The 17,920-nt window shown below is 43.6% G+C and overlaps 1 protein-coding gene across 1 annotated transcript in view; it reads left to right on the top strand.

The window, feature by feature from the left end:
• The first annotated feature begins 6,195 nt into the window (after window positions 1–6,195).
• The window catches only part of MARCHF10 (membrane associated ring-CH-type finger 10), an 82,100-nt gene continuing 70,375 nt past the window's right edge, over window positions 6,196–17,920 (top strand). Inside the window, exons 1-2 of the mRNA XM_059998494.1 lie at window positions 6,196–6,285; window positions 15,289–15,408. Of these exons, the coding sequence (XP_059854477.1) occupies window positions 6,196–6,285; window positions 15,289–15,408 (210 nt within the window). The remainder of the gene's footprint in view (window positions 6,286–15,288; window positions 15,409–17,920) is intronic.

Raw genomic sequence — 17,920 nt, forward strand, 5'->3', positions numbered from 1 at the left:
AAAGTTCTTAGAATATTCCTCCCTAGAATTTTGAGGCCAAGATGAATCATTCACTCTCACTTCCAGCAAAGCAGGACTTCCTTTCCCACATGCCTCCTCCTGCCTTCTCCTCTCCTGCTCCCTCTCCCTCATTTAATATGGCTTCTTATGTAGATTTCTAAAACACAAAATTGGCACATCATCACCAGAGACTTAAAACAGAAGCGTGCATAACGATGAGTGGATAGTAAATTGAAAAGCAGTTCAAAGGTGAGAAACGGAAGAGAATACAGAATGCTATTTTAGAAACATGCGCCCTGCCCACATTTTATTATCACTCTCCTCCCCTCCACCTGTCTGTATTTGCTAAGAAAAAAAAATTTTTTTTGGCTTCAAATGGCCATCTGGTTGAGGAAGACCACAAAGCTGAGATCCACGAATTAAGCATGATCTCATGTGGATTTATTTCCATAGAGTTATTTCCGTTTCTTGTTCCTCCTGGTCCGTTTTTAAACCTGAAGTATAGTATGAAGTTCAAGTGACACTTGAGAATGTTTGCCTAAACTGTGGTGATCTACCTACTATCTCCTTGATCTGTCTCTAATAATCTGTTTCCTTGGGGCCTGGAGTATTTGTTTAATCCCACAAAGCACTGACGTACTTAAGAGATTAAATGTGGCACCATGATGCTTCTAAATATTCATTTTACAGTAGAGTACAATAATAGAGAGTTTATGGGAGGGCAAAGAGACTTTTGCAGGCAATTTTAAAGTCCTTTATTTGTTCGGTGATTGTGAAGTCAGAGGTAACCTAGCAAGGAGTAATTCAAATAGTGTTATTTCCTGCCTATTTAGACGAAGTGATTTCATGCCTCTTGACTTAGAAGCCTCCTTAAAATTACACTACATTAAAGCCAGGATAGATTAGCTGGCTTTTCTATGTTAATTTTGTAACCAAAATGTATCATCCAAGTGGACTCTGGGATGTGCTCCCTTAGTGACCATTAACATATTTTCATTATGAATCCTTATGTGCTCTCCCTGATTAATATTCAGACAGGTTTTTCTTTCCAACAGTAGCAGCAGGGGTCCATCTTTCTGCCGGGTTTAACACCATCGTTTTCTGAAAAGCGTGGGAACATAACTTTATTCTATGCAGGTACAAATTCACATGAAAAGTTAAAAGTGGTCTCTTAAAGCAGAGTTCCATAAATGACTATTAAAATGCTCAGAGACAAAATTTAGATTTTGTGTGTCATCTGTGGAACTACCCATCAGAAGGTAGTTTTAGATTCTGACTCACAAAGACCAACCTTCTATAATTGAGAGAAAATATTCCCCAAGGGACCAGAACAAGTTCTTAGATGATATTGTTTGGGGCTCATGATAAACCTTTTAAGAGTTCATAGTGACCAGACCAGACATTGGGCCACCATGAGTCAGGTGCAACCTGATTCTGCCGATATCTGCACAAACGGAAAACAAAAACAAAAACAAACCGGAAAAGGGAAAGAAAGCTATAGAATGTAGACACTTGAGGTCAGGGATGTTGTCTGTCTTATCCTGCTGTTTCCCCAGAACCTAGAGCAGCACCTCTCACATGGCTGTCATTAAAAAGTATGTGTAGGAAAGAAGAACCAAGCTGGAGAGATCACGCTTCCTGATTTCAAACTTACATTACAAACCTACAGTAATCAAAATAGTATGATATTGGAAGAAAAACAGACACACAGATGACTGCAACAGAATAGAGAATCCGAAATAAACCTATGCATATAAGGTCAATTAATTTATGACAAAGGAATCAAGAATATACAATGGGGAAAAGACAGCCTCTTCAATAAATGGTGTTGGGAAAACTGGACAGCCACATGTAAAAGAATGAAACTGGACCCCTATCTTACACTGTACACAAAAATCAACTCAAAATGGATTAAAGACTTAAACATAAGAGATAAAACCATAAAACTCCTGGAAGAACACATAGGTAGTAAGTTCTTTGATACTCGTCCTGGCAATGATTTTTTAAATGTGACATCAAAAGCAAAGGCAACAAAAGCAAAAATCAACAAGTAGAACTACGTCAAACTAAAAAGCTTCTGCACAGCAAAGGAAACCATCAACAAAATGAAAAAGCAACGCACAGAATGGGAGAAAATATTTGCAAATCATATATCTAATAAGGGGTTAATATACAAAATCTATAAGGAACTCAATAGTAAGCAAACAACTCAATTTAAAAAATGGGCGGAAGATCTGGACAGACTTTTTCCCAAAGAAGATACACAGGTGGCCAACAGGTACATGAAAATGTGTTCAACATCACTAATTATCAGGGAAATGCAAATCAAAACCACGGTGAGATATCACCTCACACTTACTGGAATGGCTTTTATCAAAACAATAAGAAATAACAAGTGATGGCGAGGTTGTGGAGAAAAGGAAACCCTTGTGCACTGTTGGTGGGAATGTAAATTGGTGCAGCCATTTCGGAAAACAGTATGGAGTTTCCTCCAAAAAATTAAAAATAGAATTACGTGTGATACAGCAGTTTCACTCCAGGGTATTTACCCAAAGGAAATGAAAACATTCACTAACTCAAAAAGATATATGCACCCCTATATTCACTGCAGCATTATTTACAATAGCCAAGACATGGAAGCAACTGATGAATGTATAAAGAAAATGTGGTGTGTATATATAATGGAATATTATTCATCTATTAAAAAAAGAAGGAAATCTTGGCATTTGTGACAACATGATAGACCTTGAGGGCTATGTGAAATAAGTCAGAGAAAGACAAAATACCATATGATCTCACTCATATGTGGAATCTAACAAAACACCGAACTCATAGATACAGAGAACATACAGAGAACAGATTGGTGGCTGCCAGAGGCATGGAGTAGGACGTGGGTGAAATGGCTGAAGGAAGCTAAAAATTACAAACTTCTAGTTATAAAATAAATAAGTACCGAGGATGTAATGTACATCATGGTAACTATAGTCAATAATACTGTATATGTCAAAATTGTTAAGAGAATAGATCTTAAAAGTTCTCATCACAAGAAGAAAAAAATTGTAATTATGTGGCTGACGGATGTTAACTACACATACTGTGGTGATCCTTTTGCAATACATGCAAATATCATTGTACACTTGTAACTAATATATTGTTATATGTCAGTTATATCTCAGTAAAAAAAATATGTAGAAATAGGACTTCCCTGGTGGCGCAGTGGTTGAGAGTCCGCCTGCCGATGCAAGGGACACGGGTTCGTGCCCCGGTCCAGGAAGATCCCATATGCTGCGGAGTGGCTGGGCCCGTGAACCATGGCTGCTGAGCCTGCGCATCTGGAGCCTGTGTTCCGCCACGGGAGAGGCCACGGCAGTGAGAGGCCCGCGGACCACCAAAAAAAAAAAAAAAAAAAAAGTAGAAATAAATGAAAGAGCTTCACTTGACAATAAGCAGGAATAGCGTGGGACCTTTGATGACCTTATAGATGAGGTCTAGTAGACTCACTATGAACAGTGCCATTTACTAACTCAATGTTTTGGTCATAAATTTAGACTACACCAGTCAGAGACAAACTTCTTGAAAGCATCGTTTCCACATCCTTACTCCCATTTACACAACTCAATGCAATCTATCTTCAGCCCCGTCACGCCACTAAATGCTCTCACCAAGGTTATTAATATTCCCCTCCTTGAAGCTTGCACTTGGCAGCACCTGTGAAACTGCACCCACCTGATTCTCAGTTTTCCTCCTGCCTCTCTGGCTTCTTTCCAGAGCTCCTCTTCTGCTACCTACCTGTTCTTAAGATCCAGTGGTCCTCAGAATTTTGTCCTGGGTCGTCCTCCTTTCTTCAATAGCCATCCTGCCTTCAACTTCATTTGTCACCAAAATGCCAGCAATGCCCAATTCTTTTCTTCTCTAATCAGCTCCAGAGCCCTACGTCTAACTGCTTACTTAACATCTCCATTTGCTGTCCCCCAGCCCCTTCAAAGTTCACATTACCTTCTCACAAACTTGATCATCCCTGCGAGTTTTCTGAAGGGAATGTTGGCATCGACCAGCCAGCTGCCCAAGCCGGTAACCTGGGCCTCCATCTCCCATCCCATTCGTATTATCAACAACTCCTGATGATTCCCTGCCCTGAGTATCCCTTGATTCCATCATGATTAGAGCGTGGGCACTGGCATGAGACTCTCTGGGTTCAAACCCCAACACTTGCACCTACCAGTTCTGTAACCTTAGGCAAGTTACTTAATCCCTTTGTGCCTCAGGTTCCTCGTCTGCAAAACAGAGATATAATTCTTCTTTTTTTATTTTATTTTTAAAATTTTTGGCTGCGTTGGGTCTTCCTTGCTGTGCGCAGGCCTTCTCTAGTTGTGGCGAGCGTGGCTACTCCTCGTTGCGGTGCACGGGCTTCTCATCGCAGTGGCTTCTCTTGTTGCGGAGCACAGGCTCTAGGTGCACGGGCTTCAGTAGTTATGGCACACGGGCTTCAGTAGTTGTGGCTCGCAGGATCTAGAAAGCAGGCTCAGTAGTTGTGGCGTGCGGGCTTAGCTGCTCCGTGGCATGTGGGATCTTCCTGGACCAGGGCTCGAACCAGTGTCCCCTGCATTGGCAGGTGGATTCTTAACCACTGTGCCACCAGGGAAGTCCCTAGAGATATAATTCTTGCCTCAGTGTGGCTGTGAAGATTGCTTGAGCTAATATGTGTAAATGTTTAGACCAGTACATAGCACTTCCAGAGGCTCAATACCTCCCCCTCCCTCCCTCCAGTGTTGAGACCCAAGTCTGGGCACCACCTTAACGGGATTAGTCTAACATATCCCCAGTGGCCCATCCACTTCCCTTCGTCCTCTGCCGCCCTCACACTCCATCCAGTCTCTGTACTACAGCTGGAGGGACCTCTTTTTTTTTTTTGGCCGCGCCCTGCAGCTTGTGGGATCTTAGTTCCCCGACCAGGGACTGAACCCAGGCCCTTGGCAGTGAGAACGTGGAGTCCTAATCACTGGACCGCCAGGGAATTCCCTGGAGGGACCTTTAAACATGTAAATCTAATCATGTCCTCCCCTGATTGGAACCTTCCAGTGGCTTTACATGACTCTTTGAATCACGACCTCCAAGGCCCCTGGTGAGCCAGCCCCTGCCTATCCTACAGCCCTTCCGTTACTGTTCTCTCCTCTCTCTGCTCCAGCTGCACCAGCCCCTGAAGCCCTGAAGCCTCTGTACCTGCTGTCCTTTCTGTCCCAGATCCTCTCTGTTCCACTTCTGGCCCAGCTCACTCCTTAGCAAACCCAGTGTCATTTCCTAAGGAAAACCTTGCCTCCCCCTCCCCCAATGACACTTTCTCAGAGAACCCCATATTTCTGCTCCATCGCACTTATCACCATCAGGATCCACTTGTCAATGTTCAAAGACTTGGGATTTGAACCCAGAGAGTTTCACGCCAGTACCCATGCTCTGATCATGATGGATTCCAGGGATACTCAGGGGAGAAAATCATCAGGACTTGTTTTTTATATAGATGGGGCAGGAGAAGGAAGTGTGAAGAAAACTGCCCAGGTTACTGGCCGGGCAGCCGGCTGGTCGATGGCAACATTTCCTTCAGAAAACTGGGAAGGAGGAGCAAGTATGTGAGAAAGTCATGTGGAGTCTGAAGGGGCTGGGGGACAGCAACATTCATTGCCGTTCTTCCAGGCTAGATGGTAGCAACACAAAGGCCGGGGCCATGTCATCTTGCCGACCGCCGTACCCCAGTGCCCAGCGGAGTGTCTGAGTTGGAATAGGGGTGTGATCATTTGTTGAGTCAATGAATTTAAGTCACCAGGGGCTCAGAGCTTTGATCATTGCTGAGTTAGCTAGTTTCTTGGGTTTTCTTTTTTGTCGTGTGGTAGAACTGCTTCTGAATCAGGTGTCTGCCAGTCTAACTCCCTATGACTAACCAGAACAGGCTCACTGAAGCCAGCCCATGAAAGTGGCTGCATTATTTATGTCTGGAACAAGACGGCTGTAAAGGCATCGACACCCATACAAAGAGTCCTTTCAGTTTGAAAGGAGCATCTGTGCCTTTCCAACAATGGATATTAGATTAATAAGAGAATAAAAGCAATTATACTAAGAGAAATCCAAATATGGCAAAGCAACAAAGGATGATATCACAGCACATTTATTTATCTTTTATATGCAGGTCACGGATTAAGAATCATGTTTCATGAAGCAAAGGACAGGCAGAAGTTCGTCAGTGATGTTCAATATCTGCGGGACATACAGCATAAGACGGACTCAGAATATCAGGTAATGGCAGGAAGTGAGAATATCTTCTACTTTCACTTATGGTATTAGGAGAGAATTCAGGCTACAGTATCAGTATATGATAAGCAGTAATAGGTTTCTAAAATCCAAAACCCACACTTACTAGCTGTGTGACCTTGAAAAGCTACTTTACCTCTCTGAGTCTCAGTTTCCTCATCTGTACAATGGGGATAATAGTCTCCACCTTATAATACTGTCATGGAAATAACATTTTTCAACTAGTTAGCACAGAGCTTGGCACACAAACGTTATCAACCAATGACATCAGGGCTTAAACTGGATAAACCAGCAACCAAGAAAAAAGACATTAAGGAGTTAACCGGGTCGCCCTACCATTTATAAAATAACACGCCCTTCCTGTTGTCCTCCGGCCAGAAGAAAGGTGGTTAGCACATTCTACAATAAGCTAACTCTTCGTCGCCCTAGCTACAGTGTTTACAGGCAAAAACAAAACAGACAGGGAGCCTGAGGAGTCATGATGTAATTACCCAGAGCTGGCATAGGACAAACTTGCCAGGCTGGGTTGTGGGATTCTGGGAGCAGTTAGAAAGTGTCACTCAGCCCGCTGGCCGGAGGTCAGCCCTCGCCAATCAAGGAGGCAGGTCCTCAGCCTCAACTGAGTATCGAAAAGCGCTCCTTCCCTAGGGAAAATACAGGCCTGCCGTCATCAGGTTTTCCTCCTCCTTAGCAATCTCAAATATAACTGAACCTCCCGGGGCACCAAGGAAACCAGAGCGATCTCAGTAACCTGATTTCACCTGTGTAGCACCGCTTAGCTCTGGGCCTGGAAATGGAGCCAGCAACTTCCTCCTACACTTGCCGGTCCACCTCCAAGGCTGTAAAGTGGAGGGCGTCTCTACAAACTAAACAATAACGTAAACATCCAAACGGTTCTCACTGGGGGACTCTCTCCTCTCCACAAAGATGCCTCTGCCACACAGCCCAGGTTTGGAAATACTTGTCTGAAATTGTCTCTAGAACAGGCACGTAAGAAAATCAATCTTATGATTTGATGGTCTCTGCTGAAGAAAACCGCACAACTGCGTGGCTTGGAGCCACTGCAGTTTTATTTTCTAACTTCATTTGGGCTTTCAACACTGTCCTTGTTAATAAGGACACTTTCAACACCATCCTTATAAATAATAACATGTATTAAATGCCTACTATGTCCTGAACAAAGTCCCTGCTCTCCCGGAGTTCTCATTCTAGGATTGAGAAACAAACTACACACACAAAGTAAAGTAAATAGGTAAGACAATATAATGTATATGATAAATATAATGAGCCTATAAAAACAGAGGCAGCAGGGCTGGGGTGATGCTCCTTTACACAGGCGGGGAAGCCTCTTTGACGAAGTAGCATTTGGTCGTGGAGGTAAATGATGGGAACGAGCCCACCAGAGCGTCCCGAGCAGAAAGAAAGCAAGCGCAGGGGCCCTGAGGCGGGAACTAACTTGGAGGAAACAAACGAAGGCCAGAGCGACTGGAACACCAAGGGAGAACGCGGACGAGGTGGCTAGGACCAGATCGTGTGGAGTCTCTCAGGACAAAGCTTGGTATTTGGAGTTTATTCTTAGCCCGGTGAGAATTACTGAATGATTTTAAGCAGGGCAGTGGTATGATCTGCTTTACCTTTTTTTGTTGTTGTTTTTTTAAGATCACTCTGGCTGCTGTGTGGGAAAACAACTGAAAGGGGCAAGAGAAGCAGCAGAAAAACTTGTAAGGAACCTGATAGAAATTTAGGAGAGACCAGCGTGGTGGGAGCAGGGGTGGCGAGAAGTAGCCCGAGCCAGGATGTAGAAGCAGCGCAGACATCTTGCTGATAGACGACGGGGAGGCGGAGTGAGGGAAAGAGAGGAATAGAGGATGACTCACTTCAACATGTTTTCTTGTCCATTAGCTCCCTCCGTTATCACAGTTTAAACTTTACTTTTTTCAAACCTCCCGTCCCCATACTTTCAGCAAGGACCGTCTCTTTCTGTTTTACATACACGTGTAACCAAACAAAGAATCTGAGGCCGTCAGGTGGGGAGCCACTCGGCGCTTCCCCTTCTATCCCAGGCTGCACGCCCGTCCAGCCCTCAAGTCTCGACGGGTGAAGGACAGTCTCCCTACTGGTGCCGGACCTGAGATCCTGGTCCATGCCCCTCTGTCTCCAGCCCCTCTCCATCCATGGACCTCTCTGCTGCATCCTTGGAATTTCTCTTCTTACTGGCTCAGCCCACAAACATGCTCAACTCTCTCTCACACTGAGAACAAGAGAACAAAGCTGTCTGTGGACAATGTGTCCTTTTCTAGCCACAGCCCTGGCACTTTCCAGTCTCCAGATGTCCCCAAACAGTCAGCTACACTTCTGTCTCCACTCCGCCCCGCCATCCCATTCATGCCCTCACCTGCTGCAGCCTGGCGGTCTCCTCACCTCCCCTGAAACGGTGCTCGCTGAGGTCAGTAGCGAAATTCAGCAGACACCTTTGTAGTCTTTGTTTCCTGAAGCTTTACCTGCATTTGGCGCCATTACTCTTTCCCTCTCGCAACATTACTTCTCTGGCTTTCTCACATCGCACTCTCCTGGTTTTCCTCCTGTATCACTCACATTCCTCTCCCTGCCCCTCACAGGTTAATTCCCCGAGCTTTCCATCAGCCCAATTTTCTCCTAATTCACAATGCCTGTGACCCATCTCATCCCCTCCTATGTTTGTAACCACCACATCATACTGATGACTTGTAATCCTGTGTCTTCTCAAAGTGTCAGAATCCCATGCACACCTGCTTGCTGTATGGTTCCATCTGGGTGTCACATGGGCACATTGAATTCAGCGTGTCCACAGTTGGACTCCATGTGTCCATCCCCTGCCATCCTCTTCTGTAGCCCCTCTCTGAAGACAGTGACCCAAGCCTTCCCTGACTCCTTCCTCGCCCTCACCACCCATATCCCCCAGCTACCAAGTCCTGCTGAGTTTACCTAAAACCTCATGAGCTCGTGCCTCCCTTCTCATCCTGTGGCCATCGCCCTGGTTGCAATGTCCACAGTTTAGCTCCAAGACTATTACAATGTCCTCATAACTGGCCTCCCGGCCTCCAGCCTTGCCACCTTTCAGACTGAAATTTATGTAAAATGCAAACTACGTAATTCGGTTGTTTCTCTCACGTAGAGGTGTGTCCCAGACCCAAGAACCACAGCAAGACCAGTCCAATCCTCGACCACTTCTCTAACCTCCTCTTCCCTCTTCCCTACTCTCTCAACAAGGGTGGTGAAGACCATAGTTGTTTGTTCGTTCGTTTTAATATTTATTTGTTTGCACCGGGTCTTAGTTGCGGCAGCCAGGCTCCTTTAGTTGCAGCTTACAGGCTCCTTTAGTTGTGGCATGCGGGATCTAGTTCCCTGACCAGGGATCAAACCCAGGCTCCCCTGCACTGGGAGCATGGAATCTTAACCACTGCGCCACCAGGGACGTCCTAAGACCATAGTTTTAACTTAGAACTAAAGGGAACCTCTGTATTCCCATAGCACCCTCTTTAAAAAACAAAAACAAAAACCCTTATTGAGGTATAATTTACATAGCATAAAATTCACCTGTTTTAAGTTTAAATTGACCAAATTTGCCATCATTGCCATCACCTGATTTTAGAACGTTTCCATCGGTCCAATACCAAAGCACCCTTTTCATACCTCTTTTTCATTGCTGATGAAATTGTATTGAAATTGTCTTTTGTGTGTTTTCCTATCAAACTGGACCGCAGCTTCCTAAGGGCAGGGACAGAGTCTCACTCTCCTCTGTCGAACCGAATGCCTTGTCATTGATGAAAGCCAGCGTTACCGAACTTGACCACCAACTCTGTTTATCAGACATAGATCCAGCTGACTTGTAACTAATCCTCAAAGTTAAATCCACCTTCACTGAGCATTTTCAAAACCACTCACCACAAGGTCTGCAAAGATAAATATGGTTGTCTTTCATATGTTCTGAGGATTGTCGAATTAAGTATATAGAAACCCACAGAAACGATTCCTTTGACGGGAACAGCAATGACTTATATTATTGACTCTGTCCCTTGCCTTGTTCCAGAAAAGATTTAAAGTTGGGGTTTAAGAATTGCATGTCTTTAATGACCCCTCAGTAACTTGGTCCATATACGACCTTTGTGTATTTAGATTATTTGCTAAGGCAGAGTTTGCACTGAATGGATATTGAAAGCTTGGGCCATTGATGAGCTTGGCCGGTTACTCGTGGACATCCCAGCTTTCACGAGCAGCCCAGCGATGTGCAAGGGATTCCCTGTTTCAGGGTGTACAAATAGTGTAAGACCTACTAACCAGGTATGACTCCCAAATCACAGACATTTGCCACACATGCCTTCCTGAGATGGACTTGCTTTTAATGAACTGACTCAGGTTGAGGCCCTTGGAAACCTCCTGTATACACTATGCCTGCTATAGCCTCAAATATGCTATGGGTTGGTAGGTACCAAATTAGCAGTGACTTTATAGGTCTGTCTGCTAGTGGCAGGAGAGGAAGGTTAAACCCACCCTGAATTATTCTGATGCTACTCCTTCCAGTGGTTGGGTGGGGCCCGTTTGAAAAAAACAAGAGGAGATACTTATTTGGCATATTACATGCTATTTCAGAATCTGGTAACTAGTACATAATTATACGACATCTCAGAATTTGGCTATATGTCTTCAAGGGTGTTCATGCTGCATAGCTTTTCTTCCCCTTCTTTCCGTCAAATGTGTTTATGTAACTTGTGGCGAAATTTAGCCATTAATGTCCACTGAAAGCTAGAGAGAAAGATTACACTTGGAGTTTCAGGATGATTTTCTAGACTATCAAATGTGTTCAAATGGGTTTTATTTTATGTCGCTTATTCATTCTGATTCTTTCAAGTGCAGATCAAACAACTAAATGATGATATAAGCTTGTTCAAGGACGTGATGGGTGACTATACCAGGTGGCGAGGGTTTGGGGTCTGTCCACTCAGGGGGTTGAGGGAACGGAGATAATTCAACTTTCCCTCCCGTAGGAGTCATGGGGAGGGACATGTGACATGTGTGTTTCTCTGCTCTTCACAGAAGAGAAAAATAAACTCAGTCGAGGGGAATATCATGTCAAACTTTTTACACCTTTGATTTCTTAACCTCTTAAAACGAATGAACTTCGATAATGTCCCCAGTGATAATTAAAACCCCAAACTCTGAGACATGTTGGATCATAAAAACAACAACAAAAAAAGAAGCAACTGAAGGCAAGTCCTACTTCCCAAAACACTCACAGAGTTCAAGTAACAATAACCTTGACAGAGGCCACTGCTGATGAAGAGGTAGAGTTGGGTCATAGTTACAATGTGGTTTTTTTTTTAAATCTTTATTGGAGTATATTTGCTTCACAATACTGTGTTAGTTTCTCTCATACACCAAAGTGAATCAGCCATATGCATACATATGTCCCCATATCCCCTCCCTCTTGAGCCTCCCTCCCACCCTCCCTATCCCACCCCTCTAGGTCGTCACAAAGCACCGAGCTGATCTCCCTGTGCTACGCTGCTGCTTCCCACTAGCTATCTATATTACATTCGGTAGTGTCTATATGTCGATGCTACAATGCTTTTTAGGCCAGAACCATGAGGCTGGGAAGTGTCCCTGTGCTGCATGGCTTCTTAAGGTACCAGGAGCCCGGATGATGACTAAAAGAATGGGGCTGGTAATAAAAGGAACAAAAGAAACTTTGAGCATCGCTGTGGGTTCAGAAAGCTGTAATTCTGAAGAAAAAGCAGTTTGCAGAGCTCCCTCAGTTGGCTTCCCGGGGGAACGGGCAGTCTTAGGAAACAGACCTCTACTTGCAGGGGAGAAAAACAAGGATGAACTTCAGGCCTGCAGGCCTTCGGGCCTTCAGAAAAACAAGGATGAACTTCAAGTCTTTTTTCTTCCACAACCAAGATCAGAATCGCATTATTTAGCAAAGGCTGAGTTTAGAAAAGGGAGTAAACCAAGAAATGGGGTTGGAAACAACAGTTAAAGCCTGATGATGGTGATGGTGGTGGTGATGATGGTCATGATGATGAGTTTCATTGAACAGTTTTATTGAACTCTCACCGCGAGCCGGTCACTCTGCTAAGCATCTTACCAACAGTGCCTCATGCTCTCCCGGCAATCTTGCAGCACGGAGGTATCTCCCTCTCACAGAGGAGGGAAGCAAGAATCCATGGAGTTAGTCAGCCTGCCCAAGGTCACAACGCTAGAAAGTGGCAGAGCTGTGGTTTGTCGTGTTTACCCGTACTGAGTTACGGTGAGTCACAAAACCCATGTCATCCCCCACAGGCATAGACGCACATTCCGTGTTCTGCCCTACAGTGGTAGCTTCTGCACAGAAGGCAGCCTGACCGCGAGCACTGCAGTCAGAGGGACGGGCTTGGGGGGCGCGACGCGAAAGGAGGAAGCCCTGATTCTCCGCAGAAAGAAGAAAGAAGAAGTTACTTGAAGCCTCCCGTTTCAAGACTCGGCCAGTTTTGTCACATGAACAGAAACTTATTTATAGCAATCTAGCTCCAGACACGTGAAATTGAAAGGGAAATAAAGTGCCAGAGTAAGGGGAGCCCCTGGTGATGATGAATTACAAATCTGCTCCTTCTCCCCTTCCTGTGGATTTCAGGGGCCTCTGCCCCTGTCCCTTCAGGACCCTCCAAGCAGAAACAAAACCAGCATAAAAAACACCAAAAACGTCATTCACTTTACAAATAACAAGAAAACCAGCCCCTGACGGGGGTGCGGGGGGAGGTATGGCTAGGTTCTTGCTGTTTCTAGGACTGGAAGTCCGAACTGGGCTCTGTCCCCGTGTTCCTTCTCAGCGAAGCAATAACTTGGAGAGGGCTAACGTTTGATTTACACGGAAAGATTGCTTGGCTGTTTCAAGATAAAAATTAGGAAGTACCTACCTTGCCACTGGTTTCTTCTCCTGGTCCTCTGCGAGAGGAAGGATAAGGAATCAGAGGGGAAAAACATGTTTTTTTCCAACGTTGCAAACCATTCTATTCCTCCTCCCCTTTTGGTAAAGAAATACTTAAGTTGCATGCATTCTTGGAGAGAAGTTTCAAAAAACACTCCGCCCACAGGAATTCTGTTCATCCCACCAAGTCTGCCTCGGTCCTGCGTGCAATAGCTAACAGGCTCCTCCACTTTCAGCCCATCAGCGTTTTCTTCTCGTGCCTTTAATACAAGTGGGTTAGGATAACAGAGACATCTGTGGCTCCAGGAAACAATACTCTACTCCAGGCCAGAGCTCCCCCCTCAACAGGGAGCTCCAATCTGAAGTCATCGTAAAGGAATAAGAAAAAAGAGGCCCACATTTAGTTGAACTCCATTAAACTCTCCAGCTGGCTCTCTTTAGTTTTACCTTGGTTTTTTCTATTATTTGGTGTCTGTTCGTGTAACTTATTTATTATAGTTACTACTATTCAGCATTGGGCGGGGGTGGGGACTTCTTATTTATTAAAACAAACACTATCCAGGATTATTAAAATGGGTTGCTGTCTATATGGCATCGTTTTTGAAAATAAACCCAAGGGGAAAAAGAACCCCACCATTTTGGGGTGCTCTCCCTTTCCAAACAAGGTGGGGTGAAACAGCACCTTTCTCTTGGGAATCCAGGATTCCACTAGCTGCAGGTAACTGATTCACTGTTCCCAAGTCCAAGTGGTAAATGTTTTATTAATATCAGGTCATTTCTACTCTTAACCTTGTAGCAGAATATTGGCTTTCTCCTTGGCCGTGAAATTCTGGCAAGTCCTTCTACATCAAGGAAGGAGATGCATTTTCTAACAGAGGGAAAAAAGATGGAGAAGGAGTCTTTCCTTTCTCAACACAGGCAGGAAGAGGGAGATGGCGGGCCTAGTTGAGAACAATAGTGTCCGTCTTTACACTGTACTTCTTTACAGTGGGTAATTTGGCCCTGGTAGGACAAAGGTGAGTTCAGTCGTTGGATCTATAGAAATGCTGCAAGAAGTTTTGCTATTTTGGAGTATTTGAAATATCAGTTGAAAGTGAATTAAGCCAGGGACTTCCCTGGTGGCACAGTGGATAGGACTCTGCACTCCCAATGCAGGGGGCCCGGGTTCGATCCCTGGTCAGGGAACTAGATCCCACATGCATGCCACAACTTAGAGTTCACATGCCACAACTAAGAAGCCAGCAAGCTGCAACTAAGGAGCCATAACTAAGACCCAGTGCAACCAAATAAATACATAAATATTAAAAAAAAAGAAAGTGAATTAAGCCAGATAGAGAAAGACAAATAGCATGATATCACTGATATGTGGAATCTAAAAAAAGATACGAATAAACTTATCTACAAAACAGAAATAGACCCACAGACATAGAAAACAGACTTATGGTTATCAAAGGGGAAAGGGGGAGGGATAAATTAGGAGTTTGGGATTAACATATACACACAACTATATATAAAATAGATAACCAACAAGGACCTACTATATAGCTCAGGGGACTATATTCAATATTTTGTAATAACCTATATGGGCAAAGAATCTGAAAAAGAATACGTATATACATAGACACATGTATATGTATGTATAACTGAATTACTTTGCTGTACACCAGAAACTAACACAACATTGTAAATCAACTATACTTCAATTTAAAAAAGAGAGAAAGAGAACAGAAAGAGAAATAAACGCAGTGTATTGGGTACTTCCTTAAGAAGGCAATTGTCGGGTAAGTACTTAACAAAATGCCTCTTAGTATGTCTGTTGTTTGAATTTATTAAGGCAGTGACTAATATTTTTTGACCTGACATTTTGGGCAAAGGGAGGAGGGAGTGATGCCTGGGTGAGTGTCTTCACACCTGGTAACAGGTATTGATGAACACTTAGAGATGGACGCCTGTATTGCATGTTCCTCACAACAGGAATTAAGTATAAAGTTATCAAAGCTAGTTGTGGACCTAAACCAAAGAAACATCTTTTTTTTGTTCTGCAGGCTTGTCTGAGACGACAGGAATACAGAAGAGACCCAAATGGGAAGAAACGAGATCAATTTTGGGGACAAGAGACAAATTTTGAGAGATCCCAGTTTTCAAGTGGGTCATCTTCCAAACAGGTACTTAGAATGCTGGGAGACATTCTTTTGCTGTAGGGTGTCTGTGTGTGTGTCTTTGTGTGTGTGTGTAACTGACTTAGGAAAAAGCCAGCCCCAAGAGGAGATGCTGAAGAATCTTAAAGGGCAGGGTAGGGAGAGGCAGGGGCAGGAGCTCTCGCCCTGGGTGCCACCCCTGCCCCTCCTCTGCTGTGTGACCTTCCCCCTTCCCCCTGGCTGGGCCTCACTCTTCTCTCCTGTAGACCAATGGAGATGGTCTCTGAGGTACCACCCAAATCAGAAATGCTGCAATTCTTTGATTTTAAGAGTCGGAAGCACCGGGCCTTCTAAAGCACTGCATCATAATATATCTATATACCTATATCTATGCCTACCTGATCTGTCTATATTAATATAGACATATATGTGTATATATATATATGTAGGCTTATAGTCTTACCCATTGCATTGCTTATTTCAAATAGAGTAAAATGCAGTAATAATTGCATCATGTAATAACTAGAAATTGTTCAAATATTTTTGTCTGGATGATAATAATAAATAATAAGATCAGTATGAACAATATGAAAATGATGATTACAGTAGGAGTAGTTACCGTTACTTGAGTGATTACAATGTTCCAGTACCGTGCTAGGCACTTTATACCTATTACCTTATTTAATTCTCATAAATCTCTATATATTTGCCTCATTTTACAGATGAGAAAACTGAGCCCTAGAAAAGTTAAGAAACTTTACTTAAGATTTCACAGCCGGTATGTGGTGGAGTAGAGTTTTCTTTCTAGGCAGTCTGACCCCTGAGAGGGTGCTCTGAACCCCTGAGCTATAGGATCATATTTCATGTTTAAGATCTTATCTGTGTGAGAGTTTTACTTATCCTACGTAAGCACTGAATACCGCAAGCTGCATTCAACAATGGTTGTTAGTATGGCAAATTAAGATGAGTACTATGCCTTTTATGAATTCTTATTTAATGTTTTATGCCTGAAATATACTCTAGAGGACGGACTCTCTTTTCTATCACTGGTGTGGATCCTCAAGATAGATCCTGGATACCTGATATCAATCAAGTTCTTGTTGGGGTTTCTTCTTTAACCTAGGATGTTCACATGGTGGTTATTTCATGTTCGAAGGACACCTTAAAAACATCAGTGGTTGATGTTTATGGATGTATCCCTGGGAGAGATCTATATTCCCTATTGAGGAACATAAAATCACACAATAAAATACTCCACCTAAAGCCTGAAGGTGAAAGAGACTATCTCACAATATCGGCAGCGCTGAGAAGAACACATTGCCTGCATCTTTTCATGTTAGCCAAGGACTAAATATAATGCCTGCTGCTGATTAAACTTAGGGAGTGAGATTAATCCAAAACTCAAATCTAGTTTGGCTCGAACAACACATTTTTAGCATTAAGATAAATTCTCACAGTTTTGCACTTAGAAACAAAAATCAAGGACAGATGAAAAAAAATGTAATTTCAGTCAAACAGTAGCATGAAGCCATATTCCTCGTTTGGAATTACTGAACAAATGGGCAGCTGGGTTCTTCTGTTTTCATGCAAAGACTCATAGGCAGAGTCTTGGCCATTTCGCATGGCAACACTCATGCATTTGGGATATTCTAGAACTTGAAGGTTCACGCTCCTCTCCACAAACTGTGTTTAGGGGACAAACTGGTGACAGATTCCTGTAGTTCCCTTCTTCATGCTACACAAATTACTCATTCTTTAAGGCATCATTGCAAAACACTCAGACCACATCTAAAAAAGGATGCAGCTGTACATATAAAAGTAATTATGAAATAAAGACAAAAATATGTGGTAAAGTGCATAAAACTGGCAATTTCTAAAGCACGCGAACAGGATTTTTCATGTTTGCTTTATGTCACCGCACCTCAGTTTGTCGGAGAACTTGGAACAACATTACTTGATACTCTCGATTTTTTCCAGATGATGCTATCCCAAGGGTTTGGGTACTGACTGTACAAGTAACTTCCAAGTTGCACCTTCTCTATCAAGAAGAGTGACAAGATTAGAATTTTCCACAGTGAATTTCACCTCTGCTTTGCTCCCTGTGTTACAGATATTCTTTGGGGGATACTGGAGGATTTTGCCTCCGGATACAAAAGTGCAGGAAGGTCAGGGTGAGGGGAAGTGTCATGGAACGCATCCTTGTCAACAGCCATCAGAACTGTGTGCTTATAATCCCAATCCCTCCTCACTCAATCCTTCGACTTTTGCCTGGTACGAGTGAAGCCAGAGAGCCCTTATGACATTCAAACCAGAGCCCAGAAATCTTCAACTCCCACAATCATGGGCTAGTTTGAAGATTTCTCCTCCCAGGTTTGGACCCCCACCCAAATTCTGTGAAAATCTGGTTGTTCTTAAACCTTCATAATCTGGGGCTGCCCTGCTCTGTATCAAATCCTGAAGGAACGCAGAATTTATGGAACCTCTTTCTACAGGGTCCCCAAGGCCAGGGAGATCCTAGAGCTAGTTTCCCAGGATAAGA

Source organism: Delphinus delphis, chromosome 19, assembly GCF_949987515.2.
Source record: "Delphinus delphis chromosome 19, mDelDel1.2, whole genome shotgun sequence".
In the NCBI taxonomy this organism is placed as follows: domain Eukaryota; kingdom Metazoa; phylum Chordata; class Mammalia; order Artiodactyla; family Delphinidae; genus Delphinus; species Delphinus delphis.